Source organism: Anopheles ziemanni, chromosome 2 (genome assembly GCF_943734765.1).
Source record: "Anopheles ziemanni chromosome 2, idAnoZiCoDA_A2_x.2, whole genome shotgun sequence".
NCBI classification, from domain to species: domain Eukaryota; kingdom Metazoa; phylum Arthropoda; class Insecta; order Diptera; family Culicidae; genus Anopheles; species Anopheles ziemanni.
In genome coordinates this window covers 83,292,092-83,310,540 of record NC_080705.1, presented here as the reverse complement: position 1 = coordinate 83,310,540, position 18,449 = coordinate 83,292,092, and the positions used below count along the sequence as shown (strand labels likewise).

Here is an 18,449-nt window from a genome sequence, read left to right as displayed (position 1 = left end):
TAGCTTTAGGTTTAGTTTTTAAGCCAGTTTTACGGCCAGTTTTAGCGCTTGAAAAACACCAATACGGTTTTACGCAACCCGCGTACATAAAAAAAACATCAATGCTTGATATAACATAGTGTGGTGCCAACTGAGTCTTCGGAAGAACAGTATTTCGTGAGTTTGAAAAATGTAGTCGCGTTGCTCGAGGCAAGTATTCAATAAAAATATACAAAAAACTGCACCAAACCAGTCCGGAAAACGTTGGCGTTTTCGTTTCTCGGTGATAAGAAACTGGTTGAGATATGAATGGTTTATTAAAAAAAATAATATTTTAAATCTTTTTTAGACACCAAATCATACCAGAGATTACCAGCCTGCTTTGTCCGTTCTTCATATTTAGCTTGAAACGAGGTTTTCCTCCGTTATATGTGCTTTTTATTTCATTTGTTATGAACATTGTTATTACAACAAGGACTTTAGCTTTTTTATGGCATTAATTTACAATAGCTTTCCACGTTTTATGTTTCCCAACTGCCCTAGTATTTTCAAATGATAGCACTATTTTAGGTCATTTTTTATTATCTTCCTGGAATTTTCACTTCGTTTGTCTTTAAAATATCTTTTCGCTAAGTCCATTCTTACATGTTTAAATTTTTGCACAACAACCTGGAAGAGAAGTGCAGTTATCGGAGCTGATAAGATGGGTGCATTGTTGTGTAGATTTTTTTGCTACAACTTTTGCGGGAAACTAAACAACCGCAAGAAGATACATTTGATGATTGTGTAAGGGTGATGATTAGTATATAAAGCATGCCACTGAGCCAGTGGGGCAGTTTAGTTTCCCAGTGTTTCCGTCTGCCGAGTGCACTCTGTTTTGCAACGTCTCCTCTCGCGAGAAGTCACCATGACCGACAACAACACGCTGTTCCGCGGGCTGCTGCAAAAACCGTACGAGCCAACCTTCGTACCGAAGTCGGATGGCAAGCTGTACTACGATCTGCCGGAAGCGTACCTGACCGATCAGTACCGGCCATTCGGAGGCACGTTGCAGAGCCGCTTCGGTGCGAACGCGGAACGGCGCGTCCCATTCCCGAACGTATCGCTGCCGGACTTGTCGTTCGCAGATGTCGTGAGCCGGCGGGGACATTTCTCGGTGTTCAACGCTGCCCATCGGCGTGCCGCTAGCAGCTTGATTCAGCTGTTTCTCGACCAACCGGATCCGGCCGCCCTGAGTGCGTTGGCGGCGTACGCACGCGATCGCCTAAATGCACCTCTGTTCCAGTACGCGCTCGCGATCGCACTAATTCACCGGGATGATACGCGTGACGTGGAGATTCCGAGCTTCCTGGAGCTGTTCCCGGACCGGTACGTGGACCCGGCCGTGTTTCCGCTTCTGCGCGAGGAGGGCAGTCTGGTGGACCGGGGCAACCGGCGGGCCATCGATATTCCCCGGAACTACACCGCCTCGGATCGGGTCGACGAACAGCGGGTCGCATACTGGCGGGAGGATGTAGGGCTCAGCCTGCACCACTGGCACTGGCATCTGGTGTATCCGTCGAGCGGACCCGACCGGGTCGTGCGAAAGGATCGCCGTGGGGAGCTGTTCTACCACATGCACCAGCAGACGATCGCCCGGTACAACATCGAACGCTTTGCGAACGGTTTGCCCCGAACGGTGTCCTTTGCGCAACTACGGGAACCCATCCCAGAGGCGTACTTTCCGAAGATTATTCGCAGCTCCGACGGGAGGGCTTACTCATGCCGCTACGCCAATCAACTGATGGCTGTAAGTGCTTCCATTCGTGATCGTCCCTTTCGAGGCCCGTCTCACCTTCTGAAGTTCTGATCGATCTCTTTCTCAATTTAATTCATTTAGGACGTCAACCGAACTGAAGACCAATCGACGGTGAAAATAGCGGACATGGATGTGTGGATCAGGCGTATCTTCGAAGCCATCGATAGTGGAGTTGCGCAGACGGTAAGATCTAGTGTTGTAATTATTGAAGTTCAAATTATTTTTAGAAGAGAGTTAGATATTCAAACGAAATTTCGTACAAAGACATTGTTGCGTCCTGCAACGGGTTTTCGGTCCAATCTTACTTTCTTTCAATTTATCACTATTCAACACGTTTTTTAACAGTTGTCCCTAGTTTATTTTCTTATCTCGAGCCAATGTTAAAAAATTTACACGTGTTTTCTTTCTCTATTCTGAACCGAAGACGAGTCATTGTCCCGGCTGGCGCCCCTTTTATCATTTTATCAGCCGCGTCCGTCAGCTGGTCGTCTCTTTCTTCCGGACAATAGACCCTACGGATCTGGACCAGCTAGCGGACGCGGCCCTTCACCACCACTACTGCGATCTGTTGACGGCTCCAACCGGTTCAATTTGAACTTGCACCTATCGGACCGTTGTTTTCACAACAGACATTAAGAAGAACATTGTGATCATTGCATTTAATAATTTATTAATCACAACTCGTTTTAAGTCCGTTATGATCATTGAATTGAGCCTTTATGAATTTTTTGGGGAGTTTGGTATTCATTCATTCAACCAATATGCATTCAGCTAAATTTAATCTTTGATCATAAGAATCCCAATACATTGATCATTCTTTGAAAAAAATCATGCATCGTAATTGATCTACAGTGTATCTTGCATGAGTTTTCATGGTTCTCTTAACATTTTTGTGATTCTTCGGGCTTTATGAATCTGTTCAGAATCTCATTCAGAGATTTACGAATCTCAAAATCGAAGCAAAGATTTTTTCAGATTAATTCATTTGAATCTGAATAACCCAATGCTAGAATTGAAAGTAAATCAATCATCTTTTCGTAAGTTTTTTATTTTTTTCATGACTTTCATGACAATTAAATTTAGCAAAAGTTATATTTTTAATTGTTCAGGGAAATCTAAAATTGTTAGGATTCGTCTTAACGAGTGCGTAACTAAAATCACTGAAAGGAAATCATTGGGACCGTACCGAAATTTTAGTCTTTATTCGTATTATTTTTTTCGTAATAGACGAATTTTGCCCCCACATACCATATTCATACCTTTTACCCGGTGTCGATGGCAGACCTCAGGGGTCATCGATTCTTCGAACCCGGTGACCTATCTGGTGATCTCTAAAATTTCTTTTTTAGAACCTTCTTCCGATATATAGATATCTTTTCTGACCCTAACCAATAGCTGGCGTGAGGATCAAAAAGTGTTTCTAACAAAAATGTAGCTACTAGCAAAATAAAATGAACTTCACTTGCAGTGTCACTGGCTTATATTACAAGGGACAAGAACTAATGGCTAGAAGGAAAGTTAGTGTCGATTTTTTATCATCCCCAGTCATTTTTTGCTTTTTCACTCCATGTACCTTAGGTACTTGATTACTATTATTACCTTTCTGTTTCTCCAATGCCACATTAGAGTAATGGTGATCGAGTGCAACTGAACAACAAAGAAGGCATCGACATTCTCGGCGATATACTGGAGGCGAGCACGCTGTCGATCAACTTCGACTACTACGGCGACTATCACCAGAACGGACACGTCATGCTAGGCTACATCCACGATCCGGACAACACGTACCTCGAGGGGGTCGGCGTGATGGGCGATCTCACGACGACGATGCGCGATCCGCTGTTCTATCGCTGGCACCAGCACATCGACGACATCTTCGTTCGCCACAAGCAGCGTCTTCCGGCGTACACCGCATCGGACGTACGTAACGTTATCCCCGCACCACACCCTCCCGCGTTCGCGGTCAGATAAAGTTTTCTCACGTTTGTTTTGCTTGTTTTTGTTTAGCTTGCCTTCAATGACGTCACTGTCGATTCGTTCGATGTGCAGCTGAACAGACCGAACGCGCCGAAGAACACACTGCTTACGTTCTGGCAGCGGTCCCAGTTCGACCTTGGCACCGGGCTGGACTTCGTCCCGGAGGGCAATCTGTTCGTAACGTTCACGCACATCCAGCATGCCCCGTTCACGTACCGCTTCCAGGTGACCAATCGGACCGACCGTAACAAGCGTGGAACGGCTCGGCTGTTCCTGGGACCGAAGGTGAACGAACTTCGGCAGACGCTGCCTTTCAGGGACCAACGGCGTCATATGGTGGAACTGGATAAGTTTATGGTCGACTGTACGTATTCAAATGAGAGGATTAGAATGAACTTTAAAATGCATCCCTGTTGTTGTTGTTCTATTTTAGTGCGCCCCGGAACGAACTCCATCGTGCGCCGATCGGACCAATCGAACCTAACCATTCCGTACGAGCGAACGTTCCGTAACATTGCCGCCTCCAGCCAGCCCGGTACGGAGGTGTTCCAGTTCTGCAACTGCGGCTGGCCAAACCATATGCTGCTGCCGAAGGGCAGTCCGGACGGGTTGGAGTACGACTTTTTCGTCCTGATCTCCGACTACAACCAGGACCGGGTGGAGGAGTTCGACGAGTAAGAGAATACGATGGCCATAGGTTTGATGTCGCAAAAACAAAATCGTGGTACATCTTTTTTACGTTTTAGGAACGACAACTGCAACGATGCCCACATGTTCTGTGGGTTGCGTGACCGCCGTTTTCCCGATGCACGCAGCATGGGCTATCCGTTCGATCGGTTCACGCCGAGCTCGGTGAAAAGTTTGCAAGAGTTCTCCCGACCGTATGGCAACATGAGGACGGTACCGGTTACCATCCGGTTTACGAATACCGTCATCGCAAGAACCTAACCCTGGGAGGGTTATTTTTCTATATAATGTTAAATAATGTCATGATAATGCGTTTTCGGACCACGAGCAGTTTTCTCTAAAATATAAATATTACATCAGAAAATACGACAAGGGACGTATTCAATAATATGGAATACATAATAAACGCAGTAATGTTCAAAGCAGTAATCGGGCTTGCTTTTTAATACTTTTTGTCAAGAAAGCCTGAACAGAATGTAATTTCGTACCAGACGAGAAGTTTTGGTCAATCGAAGCATTTTAACCATCTCTTTTCTTATCGTTAATCGTTTCGTAGTAAACATATTTAGTATTTTGCAAACATTTCACTTCAACTTACTTCAATTTCTATCCTCTATCCGCTTAAAATTATTTGAGTTTTCTACGTGCTATTTATCAAAGCGCCACCGTTGGTTACCCTTCAGTGAACTGTTGCATTGTCCATTGCTTAGAGTTGTGCTATCAGCTCTTTCGGGCCGTTTCAGTTGAAAGTGAACGTCAAGCATTTGATAAGCACGATATGCTCGCTAATCTGTTGCCCAGACTGGCTTGCGGTGGCCAGTTATCGTTGCAATGAGCGAAAAATAAAAACATACGCGACCACGATCCGACTGCTGGGGCCAGCTCGGGGTGGTTTGTACAAAGTACATTGGCCGACACGACCAGCCTCTGCCTTCTCTATATAAAGCAGAATTCGGTGCCACCTACGTTGCAGTTTGGAAATTGAAAGTAAGATTGTGCAACGTGCTTGGAAAGTTTGCTGCAATCATGACGGACATCAATACCCGTTTCCGGGGGCTTCTACAGCGCCCGTACGAGCCCACGTTCGTGCCGAAGTCAAACGGCCAGCTGTACTACGATCTACCGGATAGCTACCTGACCGATCACTATCGGCCGTTCGGGGCCGCCCTGCAGAACCGCTTCGGAACGAACGCGCAAACCCGCATCCCGTTGCCGAACATTACCGCACCGGATTTGGCGTTCGCGGACGTGGTTAGCCGTCGCGGTGCGTTCTCGGTGTTCCAGCCGGCCCATCAGCGGGTTGCCGGGCAGTTGGTCGAGCTGTTTCTGGCCCAATCGAATCCGGATTCGCTCAGTGCGATGGCGGTGTTTGCGCGCGATCGTGTCAACGGGCCACTGTTTCAGTACGCACTGTCCGTGGCGCTAATGCATCGTGACGATACGAGGGGCGTTGACATACCGAGCTTCCTGGAGCTGTTCCCCGACCGGTACGTCGATCCGTCCGTGTTCCCGCAGCTGCGTGAGGAGGGCAATCTGGTGGATTCGGGCGATCGGCGCGCGGTGGAGATTCCCATGAACTATACGGCGTCGGAGCGTGTCGACGAGCAGCGGCTGGCATACTGGCGGGAGGATATCGGTGTGAACCTGCACCACTGGCACTGGCATTTGGTGTACCCGGCCCGTGGACCGGACCGAACGGTCCGGAAGGATCGCCGGGGGGAGCTGTTCTACTACATGCACCAGCAGACGATGGCCCGGTACAACATCGAACGGTTCGCCAATGGGCTACCGAAGGTGGAACCGTTGCGCCATCTTCGACAAGCCATTCCTGAGGGGTACTTCCCGAAGATCACCCGCAGCTCGGACGGGCGGTCATATCCGGCGCGGCATCCTAATCAGACGCTTAGTGTACGTATTGTGGAAGATCCGTTTCGACTGAGTGGAGATCGTTAATTGTGTTGTATTATTGTAGGATCTGAAGCGAACGGAGGATGGCGTTATCGTCTCGATCGCCGACATGGAACTCTGGACGTCCAGGATTTTCGAGGCCATCGACAATGGGTACGCACAATCGGTAAGAGCTGTTACGATTGTTTACACATTGTGGTTCTTTTTAATTTTAATTTAGATTCTAACAGCAAATAGACCTAAAAAGTGTTGGTTTTAAATTTAAATTATTAACCATAAATTCAGATTCTGAATTATGCTCCCGACATTATTTCATTTTAAACCATGCTTGCAAAATATTGCATTTTAATTTTGTTTTGGTAGGCCAATAACGAGCGCATTTCCCTTGACAACGACAGTGGGATCGATCTGTTGGGCAACATAGTGGAGGCGAGTACGCTCTCGGTGAACTTGCAGTACTACGGCGATCTGCACAACAATGGCCACAACATCCTCGGCTATATCCACGATCCGGACAATTCGTACCTGGAAGGATTCGGAGTGGTCGGAGATAATACGACCGCGATGCGTGATCCCGTGTTTTACCGTTGGCATCAGCACATCGATGACATCTTCCAGCGTCACAAGCAACGGCTTCCGGCGTACACTGGCCCGCAGGTAGGTTTCTGCTTTTACACTTTCTTGAGGAACAAAAGCTTACCTCTGTTTGTTTTGTGTGTGTGACTTTTCAGCTGGCATTCAACGACGTTGCGGTAGACAACTTTGAGATACAGCTGAACAAAGCGAACGCTCCGACGAACATCCTGCTGACGTTCTGGCAACGGTCGCAGGTGAACCTCGGCACCGGGTTGGACTTCGGGCCGGAAGGAAACCTGTTCGCCACGTTCACGCACATCCAGCATGCGCCGTTTTCGTACCGGATCCGGGTGACCAACCGGGCCGGTGATACCCGCCGTGGTACGGTTCGCATTTTCCTCGGACCGAAGACGAACGAGAGCGGACAAACGCTTCCGTTCCGTGAGCAGCGGCGATTGATGGTGGAATTGGACAAGTTCACCGTGACATGTGAGTGTGGATGGAGATTGTAATGTTGGTTGAACATCGGAGTATTAACCTGTTTACACCTTTAATTCTCTTATAGTGAATCCGGGACAGAACTCGATCGTGCGTCGCGGAGATCAATCCAGCGTTACCATTCCGTACGAGCGTACGTTCCGCAACGTGTCCGCATCGACGGTGTCCGGCAATGAAGCGTTCCAATTTTGCAACTGCGGCTGGCCGAATCACATGCTGATTCCGAAGGGTTCACCCGAAGGGCGCGAGTACGATTTCTTCGTCATGGTTACCGATTACACGCAGGATCGTGTTGAAGACTTCGATGAGTTAGTTTATATGTTTACAGTACACGCTTTCTCGCTTTTGCTACATTTAAAACGTCCATTTCAGAAACGTCAACTGCAACGATGCGCACGTGTTCTGCGGGCTCCGTGGACGGCGCTATCCGGATGCTCGGAGTATGGGCTTCCCGTTCGATCGTTTCACCCCCGGATCGGTGGGCAGTTTGTTGGACTTCACGAAGCCGTACGTCAACATGCGTGTGACACCGGTGAAGGTTCGCTTCACCAATACGGTCATCGCAAGGTCCTAAACGGCGGAGGTTTTCTCTTTTCTTTCTATTTTTACTACGAAAAATCGTTGTTTCGCTTCAACTCTATGTCGATAGTTAAAGGAAATAAATGTTGAGCAAGTATGATTCTTGGCTTGCGGAATTTACGTTTTAGAATGGGTTAATGTATTTTCCTTCAAAAGCAAAAAATATGATATGATCTACCGCTTCTTCCTACATAGGATTGATAAAAACGTCATATTCTAATTTTAGTTAACTATAATTATTTAGACAAATTAATTCCAGGTTACTCCAATTGAACTTAATTTCCAAATTTCAATTCTCAGTATAAAATATTATTGATGTTATTCATCCATCTTGTTTAAGTACAAGTAATAAAAGTATCTTTCAAAGAAATATTTATTTGTTTTGGTTATAGAGTAAGAATTGTTTCAATTCGTTATCATTGGTAACAAGAAAAATATAAAAATGTTCGTTTTATCGAAGACTTGGTTTTTAAATAGAAAGCTACATCTAAAACAAAAATTTCAGATTTTTTCAATACGACCAGTTCCGAGAACCAAATCACATGTAATGACAATCTCGTAATGCATTTTAGAGGTCGTTTTGATCGCTCTTTTTAAGGCGCTATAACTTTTCTATTTTAGAAGATTTTTCAAATCTGTAAACGACTGCTTTTGGCTGTGTTGGTTTTTTGATGCACCGCTCCATCATTCCGCAATCTTAGCGTAAACCAAAATGAGCGAATTTGAGATCTTTTCAACTGTATAATATAAATGAAAAAACATAAATAAAAGGTATAATAAAAATAAAAAAGGCATGCGTTCTAAATCAAATACATTACGTAACACTTAAAAAATAAAATCATATTACTGCAAATACAAATGACGTAGTAACGCATCCCGCATAACACACGCGGACAGAATCAACGCAATGTACGAATATTCTAGTGTTAATAAATCAGTCCAATGTCATTTTGATTGTCTTCCAACTAGAGGTGTGCTGAAAGAACGAGAACCGTACGGTTCATTCAATTCACCTAAAAGAATGAACGACCTACGTTCATGTAATCAGAGTACAACGATTCTTCAGTACAACAATTCAATGTAGGTCGGGAACGACCTATCTGTGTACATTGAACGACCTACCCGTCGAAATCAAAGAACGTCCTGGTACACTAGGTCGTTCATTTCGATATTGTGAATTTCAACTGTGAGAATGAAAGACCTAGATACCTAGGACGTTCATTTTGCGAAACAAAAAAAATGTCTCCTATAACGTTAGGTCGGGAGAATGAGAGACCAGGTAAGCCTTTTCAGTATTCTACAGCAGTGGTCTTCAACCTTAAATCCGTCGCACAAGTAGAAGTGGCCCGCGGAAGAAATTGTTTGGTGATTGAACCAATGTTTATTAATATAAGCAAAATGCCAAGCTAGTGTTTGACGGATTTTTTCAATCATATACATATTTATTGTACATTGCAAATGATGAGCAAATAAAGAGCTAATGATCCTCGGTTTTAAAAAGGTTGGGGAGCACTGGGCATTCGAAAAGTATCAGTGCATAACACCAATACGTGCGTTGTCCATTTATTCATCAAAACTCAAAACCAATCATACACTCAAACGATTAATTTGTTTAATTTAAGACTATTTTCAAAGCCGGGGCAGATTTATTCAGAAAAGCGGTCAAGGTTATTACCAAAAAAGTTAAAAGAAATGATTTTTATTCAACAAAATGCTTAAACGATTAAAGAAATTCTTTATATTATCTTCCAGTTATAACAATAGCGTGGAATTAACTGTAAAACAGATTGTTTTTTTTCTATAATTTACAACATTACTGCTATGCTCAATACTTACAAGAGTTATGAAATTATTCAAAAATAAAATAAATAAAAAATACAACAGGATTTTTCTTTTATATTTATCAGAACTTTGAAAGCAATATTTTTATTCTACTAGTTGATTAATGTTTCGAAAAGTCTTATGTTTATTTTTGACAACTAAATGAATGAAAGAACCGCGATTCACATTCGATTCATCTCAATGAAAGAACTGGATCGTTCACGTTCAGACAAAAGAATCGAATTGCCCAAGTCTACTTCCAACTTCTACAGCTTTTGTACGAGGGGGACCCAAAAGTAACGGGAATCGGGTTGTAGGGAGAAGAGGGGGAAACTGAGGTCAACCTCGTTCTGGGCTCCCCACAGCTTCAAAAGCGGACGAAAATGTTTCAAAAATCAACAATCTTGTTCAGCATAAATTCTTCTTGTCTTGTTCAATCCTGGGTCGGTATAGCGAGTTTGCTCAAAGTGTTGTACATATTTTTGAAGCTATTAAATTTTTAAGCCTCTCAATGATCAAGAGCTTGTTTTTTTATGATTCAAGGCTATACTGAACTATCGGAAACTTTTTAAAATATTACAATCTATTTTTGATTCGTCAAATTCAGTGGTTCGATTGATTGAAATGAAGTATACATAATTGTACTGGTTATGTTTCGAATCCACTTCTCATTACTACACCCTTTATTTCGCTAATTGGCCTAATTACGTCTATTTAAATTTTCAACTCGTTAGTGAAGCGATATCGTAAGACGATCTGCAGAAGAAAAATGGAGGTACTTGCGGTAAGCAACCTACTAATATGCCGGAAGTGGAGATGTAATCAAATTTTTTGCGTGTGAGCTTGGTGGTGCCCTAATTTGTGGTCGAGTTTAGCTAACCCTATCTAAGTCGGTTATCGTCGCGTGGTTGTGGTTGCCGAAAAACGATGTCCAAAATTTTGGAGGTCAAAGCCTAGATGGTGCGTTTCCGAACGGTGGCGAGGTGAAATATAAAACGCGACCCGCGAGCTTCTCGCTCAGTACCTTTTTCTGCCTTCTGTCCAGTGAGTTCGGTTTCGGTAGCGCAACGATGGCATCGTTCAGGGACAAGTTCCGCGGTTTGCTGCAGCACCCGTACGAGCCGCTGTTCATTCCGAAGGACAACGGCCGGCTGGTCTACCAGCTGTCGGAGAAGTTCCTAACGGATCGCTACAGACCGATCGGGACCAACTTAAGCAACCGGTTCGGCGCTGGCGCCAACACCGGTCCTGCATCGGCCAGCGCCGACACTCCGGCGGCGACCCAGATCACGTTCAACGATATCGCCGAACCGGACCTCAAGTTCGCGGAGGAAATCCCACGGCGCGGTGCCTTCTCGCTGTTCATTCCGCGCCACCGGGAGATTGCGGGCCAATTGATGCAGATGTTCCTGGACCAGCCCAACGGGGACGCTCTGGCGGATCTGGCTGGGTTCGCGAAGGATCGCCTCAACGGACCGCTGTACCAGTACGCCCTTTCGGCGGCGCTGCTGCATCGGCAGGACACTCAAGACGTACCGGTGCCATCGTTTCTGCACATCTTCCCGGATCAGTTCGTCGATCCGGCGGTGTTCCCGCAGATGCTGGAGGAAGGCCGTGCCGTGTTGGACGCTAATCGGGTATGCACTAATCTGAGGCAGAGGAAAGATGGAGTTCTTCACCTAACATCCCTTTTTTCCGCCGTAACAGATGGCGATCGATATTCCGATGAACTATACCGCTTCGGATCGGGTTTCCGAGCAACGGATGGCGTACTTCCGTGAGGACATCGGTGTGAACCTGCACCATTGGCACTGGCATCTGGTGTACCCGGGAGATGGACCGATCAGTGTTGTGCGCAAGGATCGCCGTGGGGAGCTGTTCTACTACATGCACCAGCAAATGTTGGCCAGACATCAGACCGAGCGGTTCGCGAATGGGTTGGGGCGCGTCGTGCCGTACAATAATCTGCGGGCCCCGGTGTCCGAACCGTACTACCCGAAGATCATCCGTAGTGCAAACAACCGCACTTACCCAGCGCGCTACAGGGACATGGTGTTGGAGGACGTCGATCGGCCGGACGATCAACTGGTGGTGCGCATATCGGACGTCGAGCAACAGCTGCAGCGTGTCATTGCGGCAATCGATGCCGGTTTTGTCACAACGGTAGGACGTGAAGCAGGAATTGCAGTGTTTGTTTATGTTGGATGATCACTGGACTTTTGTTGTTTCTTCATAGACCGGTGGAGCACAAACACCGTTGGACAACTTCAGAGGTATCGACATCTTGGGGGACATCGTCGAAAGCTCGGCCCTTTCGGTGAACCGCAATCTGTACGGGGACACCCACAACAGTGGCCACATCCTTCTGTCGTTCATTCACGATCCGCGTGGCGAGTACCTGGAAAGCTTCGGTGTGATGGGCGACGTCACGACGGCGATGCGTGATCCCATCTTCTATCGCTGGCACACGTACGTGGACAACATCTTCCAGCGTCACAAGGCCCGCTTCGCACCGTACACGGCGGCCGACCTTGGTAATGCGGGCGTGAACATTGTCAACTTCGAAACGGAGCTGGATCGGCAGGGTTCGGTTAAGAACTTGCTGCTTTCGTTCTGGCAACGCTCGCAGGTGGACCTCGGCGCCGGTCTGGACTTTGGCCCGGAAGGGAACGCGTTCGTGACGTTCACGCATCTGCAGCATGCGCCGTTCAACTATCGCTTCCAGATCGCTGTGAACGGTGCGGCTCGCGATACCACCATCCGCATTTTCCTCGCACCGAAGAAGGACGAACGTGGTGTGGCTTTGTCGTTCGAAGAGCAACGTCGCTATGCGATCGAGATGGACACGTTCCGGGTGAATTGTACGTTCCTACACGTTGTTCGAAGAAGTTCTTGAACATATCTGCAATTGTTTTCCTCCTTATAGTGAGATCCGGGGTCAACAATCTCATTCGCCGCTCGGTGAACTCCAGTGTTACGATTCCATACGAACGCACGTTCCGTAACGTGGCCCAATCGAACCTCGGTGATACCGGCTTCCGATTCTGCGGCTGCGGCTGGCCTTCGCACATGCTGGTGCCTAAGGGTGACTTTATCGGCGTGGACTACGACCTGTTCGCGATGGTTTCCAACTTTGCCCGCGATCGTGTTGACCCACTGTTCGACGAGTACGTTCCTTCGCCAGCGATCACCTGATGGATAGCTGATGGGTACCTAATTGACCACCTGTGTTCTTTATGCCTTCAGGAAAATGGGATGCAACGACGCACACTCGTTCTGTGGCCTGCAAAATCGTTCCTACCCGGACGCACGTAACATGGGCTTCCCGTTCGATCGGCGCATTCCGAACAACATTCGGTCGTTCGCCGACTTTGTCGCCCCTTATCAGAACATGAAGGTGACCAAGGTGACGGTGCGGTTCACGAACACCGTGGTGGCAAGAACTTAAGCCACAACTTCTGGAAGCGTAAATTATTCAACCCTTTTTTTAATTGTCTTTGCCTATTCAAATTCTTCAAAAAATATACATTGCATTTGTTTCCTTAAAATATCATAGTACTGACGTTGCGTTTTTTTTCTTGAAAATTTGAGAAAATGTGGTGTATGTAGGAAGAACCACGATACCGAATAACATTTGAACGAGGACATAAGGAGTAGGCCGTATATATTTGAATATAGTAATGTAATAAACTAGTAAAAACAACAGGTTTAGAATAATTTGGAGCTATCTTGTGTTTCCAGGCACTGACTTCTTTGAGTCAAAAGTTTTTCTAAACCACGTCGAATCGAATTATATCAACCAATTGAATTCCTCGAATAACTTATCATTGTCCATTGCACCAGTAGAAGTTATTAGTATTGTTGTATTGTTATCATTATCGTTGTATTTAGTCACAAACAAACTTTGTCAATACAACTTGTGATCCAAATTTCAGTGACACATTTCTAATTTTTTCAACCAACAATTGTTTGACCAACCAATATTTAACCAGTTTCTTAAATTTGGTACTTTTAGGGATTTAGTAGCGGCTCATGTAATAAGTTTGCTCTAATAATTTGACGACCACATGGTGGGTGACAGCCAATTCGAGACATGCTACGAAACACAAATAGTATTGCACTAATATAGTAGTAGGCTGTAGTCGTTGTAAAAACATATTTTCATTGAACCTTAGTCTGTTTGTAATCGATTTAAAAACATGCTAGCAGTTTTATAAACAAATTTTAGCAAAAATGATTGTACTAAAAAACTGTTCTTAAAACTCTCGGCAGTCAAAATGTTAAGAAAAAAAGAAAACATTAACGTAATGGAATTGAGGTACAATTTTAATTACAATAATCTCCAACCAAATGTTTTTATAAAAACCTTCTGTTCCAAGTTCTACTCAAAACCGCTTTATTTCCCGTTGGTGACAACCAAACTCGTTTAGAAGATGATTGGCAAATATGTTTATCTTGCATGGTGTAGGAACGCGCAAGGCCAAAGCGCATTGTACTTCATTGCGGTTATGATAAATATGCATAATGCAATCTTTCGAATATCTGTTGCCAGCGGTGTCTAATCCGTGGGTGATTAGAAAGCGGCTTCAGCACAGTATAAATATAGACACACCCGTTCTCACTGTACTCAGTTCCAACTGACAAATTGGTCAATCGTAAGTTGAATCCTACGGATCCGGAGTTTTGTGCCACTTCCAAACACTCACCATGTCGAACATCGAGACCGGGTTCTTGTGCCTCATGACGCGGCCCATGGAGCCACTGTTTTACCCCAAGTACGACGGCGCTGTGTACATGGACCTTCCGTCCGAGTACCTGCCCGATCGCTATCAGAGCATCGCCGCATCGCTTAAGTCACGCTTCATGTCCACTGCGCAGCAAAGTGTGGTCGTGAAGCCGGTCGATCTGCCCGACCTGAGCTACACCGGCCGGGTGGCCCGCTACGGCAACTTCAATCTGTTCGGTGCCGCCCACAGGAAGGTCGCCGGCCAGCTGGTGGCCGAGTTGTTGGCCCAACCGGACCCGGAGTCCATGCTGTCCGTGGCTGCCTACGCACGGGATCGTTTGAACCCGACGCTGTTTCAGTACGCGCTCGCCGTGGCCCTGATGCACCGGAAGGACACCGGCACTGTGCCGATCCCTTCGTTCCTGGAGATGTTCCCGGCACGCTTCGTGGATCCGGCCCTGTTCCCGAGGCTGCGGGAGGAAGGTTTCGTGGTGCAGCAGAGTGAACGGGTGGCGGTCGAAATTCCGCATACACTCACCGCCTCGGAGGAGGAGCCGGAGCAACGGCTGGCCTACTGGCGCGAGGACATTGGACTGAACCTGCATCACTGGCACTGGCATCTGGTGTATCCGCAGGAAGGTCCACATGAGGTGGTCAACAAGGACCGTCGGGGGGAGCTGTTCTACTACATGCACCGCCAGACGGTCGCTCGGTACAATGTGGAGCGCTTCAGCAACCTGATGTCGACGGTAGAACCGATGGACAATCTGCGCGAACCCATCCCGGAGGCGTACTTCCCCAAGATTCTCAACAGTGCCTTAAACCAAACGTACCCGGGGCGTCCGGCCAATGTGGTGTTGAGTGTAAGTTATTTATCTACTCACTAGTTTATAATTCCTATAACAATTCCCATTGGAAAATTAGGTAAAAGCTACTGTGGAGCTCCAAACATTGGACTATTTCTTCCAAATCCATTGGATTATTTCTTTCTTCTGTTTTAATTTTTTTTAATTTATTTGGTGAATATTTCAGGTTTTGCAATCGTGTTTACTGTGAGGTTTAAATGATGATTGACTACTTTCGAATTCGATTTGCGTTATTAAAAATCACACATTTTTCCAATCTAATTGCAGTGAATGGTATTTGAGATACTTAATATTGATGTTCTCAATTTCATTCAATTAAAATATGTAATGCTTTTCTATTTCAATATTGTCAGAAAGAACAAACAAAAAGTTTAGTTAAACTACATTTCTAATTAATATTTTTATAACTTAAAATTTTAACCAAGCAGTGGACCAGATACAGAACAAACTCATTTGAATTTGTGAAAGTAAATGTAATATATTTCATCTCTGACTTGAATTCTTTTACCAGCATGTCAACCGCCCTGAAGACGATGCTGTGACGAACGTTTTGGAGATGGAATCGTGGCTCAACCGGATCAGGGAGGCAATCAACACCGGTGCGGCTCAGGCGGTAAGCACTGTGCTGTATTTTGTTGATGTAATTTATTTATACTACTCTTCCCACGCAGACCGACGGAACGCGTGTCCCTCTTGACAATGAAACCGGCATCGACGTGCTGGGAAACATGGTGGAAAGCTCGATACTGTCCGTCAATCCCGACCACTACGGGAACTGGCACTCGCTTGGCCACTCGTTGATTGCATTCGTGCACGACCCGGACAACCTGTACCGGGAGGGTCACGGTGTAATGAACGACGTCACGACGGCCATGCGCGATCCGACGTTCTACCGGTTCCACGCGCACGTCGACGACCTGTTCGAGCTGCACAAGCAGCGGCTAACCCCGTACGGTGTTCCGGAGTTGGGCTTTCCCGGCGTAACGATCGAGGCCGCGTCGGTGCAGATCACTAGCGGTCAGGCGGCTCGCAACCGGCTTCTTACCTTCTGGCAGCGGACGCAGGTCGATCTTGGCACCGGGCTGGACTTTGGGCCGCAGGGCAACGTGGTGGCTACGTTTACGCACCTCCAGCACGCGCCATTCTCGTACATGCTGCGGGTGCACAGCGATGGAGGTGACCACCGGAAGGGTACGGTCCGGATCTTTATGGCTCCGATCTACGACGCCGACGGTGGACAGTTGCTGCTGAGCCAGCAGCGTCGCTACATGCTCGAGATGGACAAGTTCGTGGTGAACTGTACGTGGCAGGTTTTGTTGAGATTTCCCTAAAGCATGTTTACAGTTTCAGTCTTACTCAAGGAACTAAACTCTGGTTTATTTTCTTTCTTTTAGTACATCCTGGAGTAAACCGTATCGTGCGCCGATCGGACGAGTCGAGCGTGTCTATACCGTACGAACGAACCTTCCGACGTGTGGACGAATCCAACTTGCCCGGTTCGGAGCGGTTCCGGTTCTGCAACTGCGGATGGCCGGATCATCTGCTGCTGCCGAAGGGAAGACCCGAAGGCCAGCAATTTGATCTGTTCGTGATGGTTTCCGACTACGCCAACGATTCGGTTCCGCTTGACTTCAACGAGTGAGTAACACTAGAAGGTTAAACTGTGTCTCTGGAACCTAACTCACAATGTGTCCTCTGTCTTTTCACAGGAAAGAAAGCTGCAACGATTCGCACTCGTACTGCGGACTTCGCGATCAGCTCTATCCGGATCGGCGCGCGATGGGCTATCCGTTCGATCGCGTCCCAACGGCCGACGATCACCTGATGATCGATTTCGTGTCGAGGTTCCCCAACATGAGCCGCACCGTGACGGAAGTGATATTCACGAACACCATAATCGCACGCACTTAGTGATGCCAAACGAGCGAACGAACGATAGTAACGACCCTTGCCTCGATATCGGACTTTGCATATGAAATAAATATAATCTTATCTTAGCATAGCAAGCATTAAAACTGATTTTTCTTGAGTAACATATTGTTTTCTATTATCCTCCCATACCTCTCAATGCTTCAATGGGGAGAAGATCCAATGTATTGTGCAGATAGAGAGTTTAAAAATCTCTCGCTTGTAAGAAATGTTCAGTTTGTAAGCAACATTCAATGCCAAAATTCTACTAAATGATCCGTTTCCATAAATATTATAAATGCCTCAATCAAAATTAATTCTGTTGAAACTAATCAAAACATTTCAAATTAGCAGAAAAATCTGGGTAACAAATAAAACAATGAGGAATGTTTGTTAACAAAGGAAAAACAAAGAAACCTCTAATGAATAGGCATAACCGAAAGTGGTTGTTATGACAAAAATGGCAAATTAAAATTAATAATCAAAGCCATTGTTCTGATACCTCGTTAAGTTAAAACGTTGTTGAATGCAGCACATTTTACTGATACCGGAGTATGAACTATAGAATAAGAAAACATGCTTTGCGAATCTTGTTATGTGCAACAACATCCCCTAGTGGGACAAGGCCTCCCTCCGAAGAGAGTTAGTTACTATTGTACCAAAGGCGGTATATTATAAATCGATGGTCAGCCGTTCGTAATACCGTAGGGTGCCAGACTCGAGATTCGATCCCACACACCTGTGGCGTGGTGTTTTCTTGCGCTACCGCTGCACCATGGGCATGCCCACGGATTTTGCGAATCTTTAATTAAAAATCAAATAAAATTTTCCTACAAAAGTTTAAATTTCTTCATTTCATTTTAGTCACTGGAATAGCTTTAATACCTACCTTAATAAAACTAGCTTATGTTTCAGCATCTTAAAGATAAAATGATAAAAGAATACACCTCGGATGTTTTCTAGATTCTTTGGATAATGTTTTGAGAACTTTATTTAATACGTTGATTGTCATGTCTATCATTTTTGATAGCCAGCTATCATTAGTTCAAGGTTTTGCTCAATAAATAAATAAAAATTCAACATAAAAACGATAGTAATATTAACAAATAATTCTTTGAAAGCTTAG

General features: G+C 45.8%; 3 protein-coding genes across 3 annotated transcripts; all 3 read left to right on the top strand.

The window, feature by feature from the left end:
• The first annotated feature begins 886 nt into the window (after positions 1-886).
• LOC131282741 (phenoloxidase 8-like) lies at positions 887-4,702 on the top strand. Its single transcript, XM_058312276.1, has 6 exons — positions 887-1,768; positions 1,859-1,960; positions 3,404-3,697; positions 3,785-4,118; positions 4,188-4,428; positions 4,501-4,702. The coding sequence occupies exons 1-6, from the start codon at positions 887-889 to the stop codon at positions 4,700-4,702; spliced, it is 2,055 nt and encodes a 684-aa protein (XP_058168259.1).
• Positions 4,703-5,467: 765 nt separating this feature from the next.
• On the top strand, positions 5,468-7,997 carry LOC131282739 (phenoloxidase 8-like). Its single transcript, XM_058312275.1, has 6 exons — positions 5,468-6,349; positions 6,414-6,515; positions 6,713-7,006; positions 7,081-7,414; positions 7,491-7,731; positions 7,796-7,997. The coding sequence occupies exons 1-6, from the start codon at positions 5,468-5,470 to the stop codon at positions 7,995-7,997; spliced, it is 2,055 nt and encodes a 684-aa protein (XP_058168258.1).
• Positions 7,998-10,893: 2,896 nt separating this feature from the next.
• LOC131294560 (uncharacterized) lies at positions 10,894-17,326 on the top strand. Its single transcript, XM_058322605.1, has 11 exons — positions 10,894-11,460; positions 11,531-11,986; positions 12,060-12,684; positions 12,750-12,990; positions 13,070-13,259; positions 13,839-13,857; positions 14,484-15,412; positions 15,927-16,028; positions 16,087-16,714; positions 16,810-17,053; positions 17,125-17,326. Exons 1-11 carry the CDS (start codon positions 10,894-10,896, stop codon positions 17,324-17,326), a joined length of 4,203 nt encoding a protein of 1,400 aa, XP_058178588.1.
• The last annotated feature ends 1,123 nt before the right edge of the window (positions 17,327-18,449 follow it).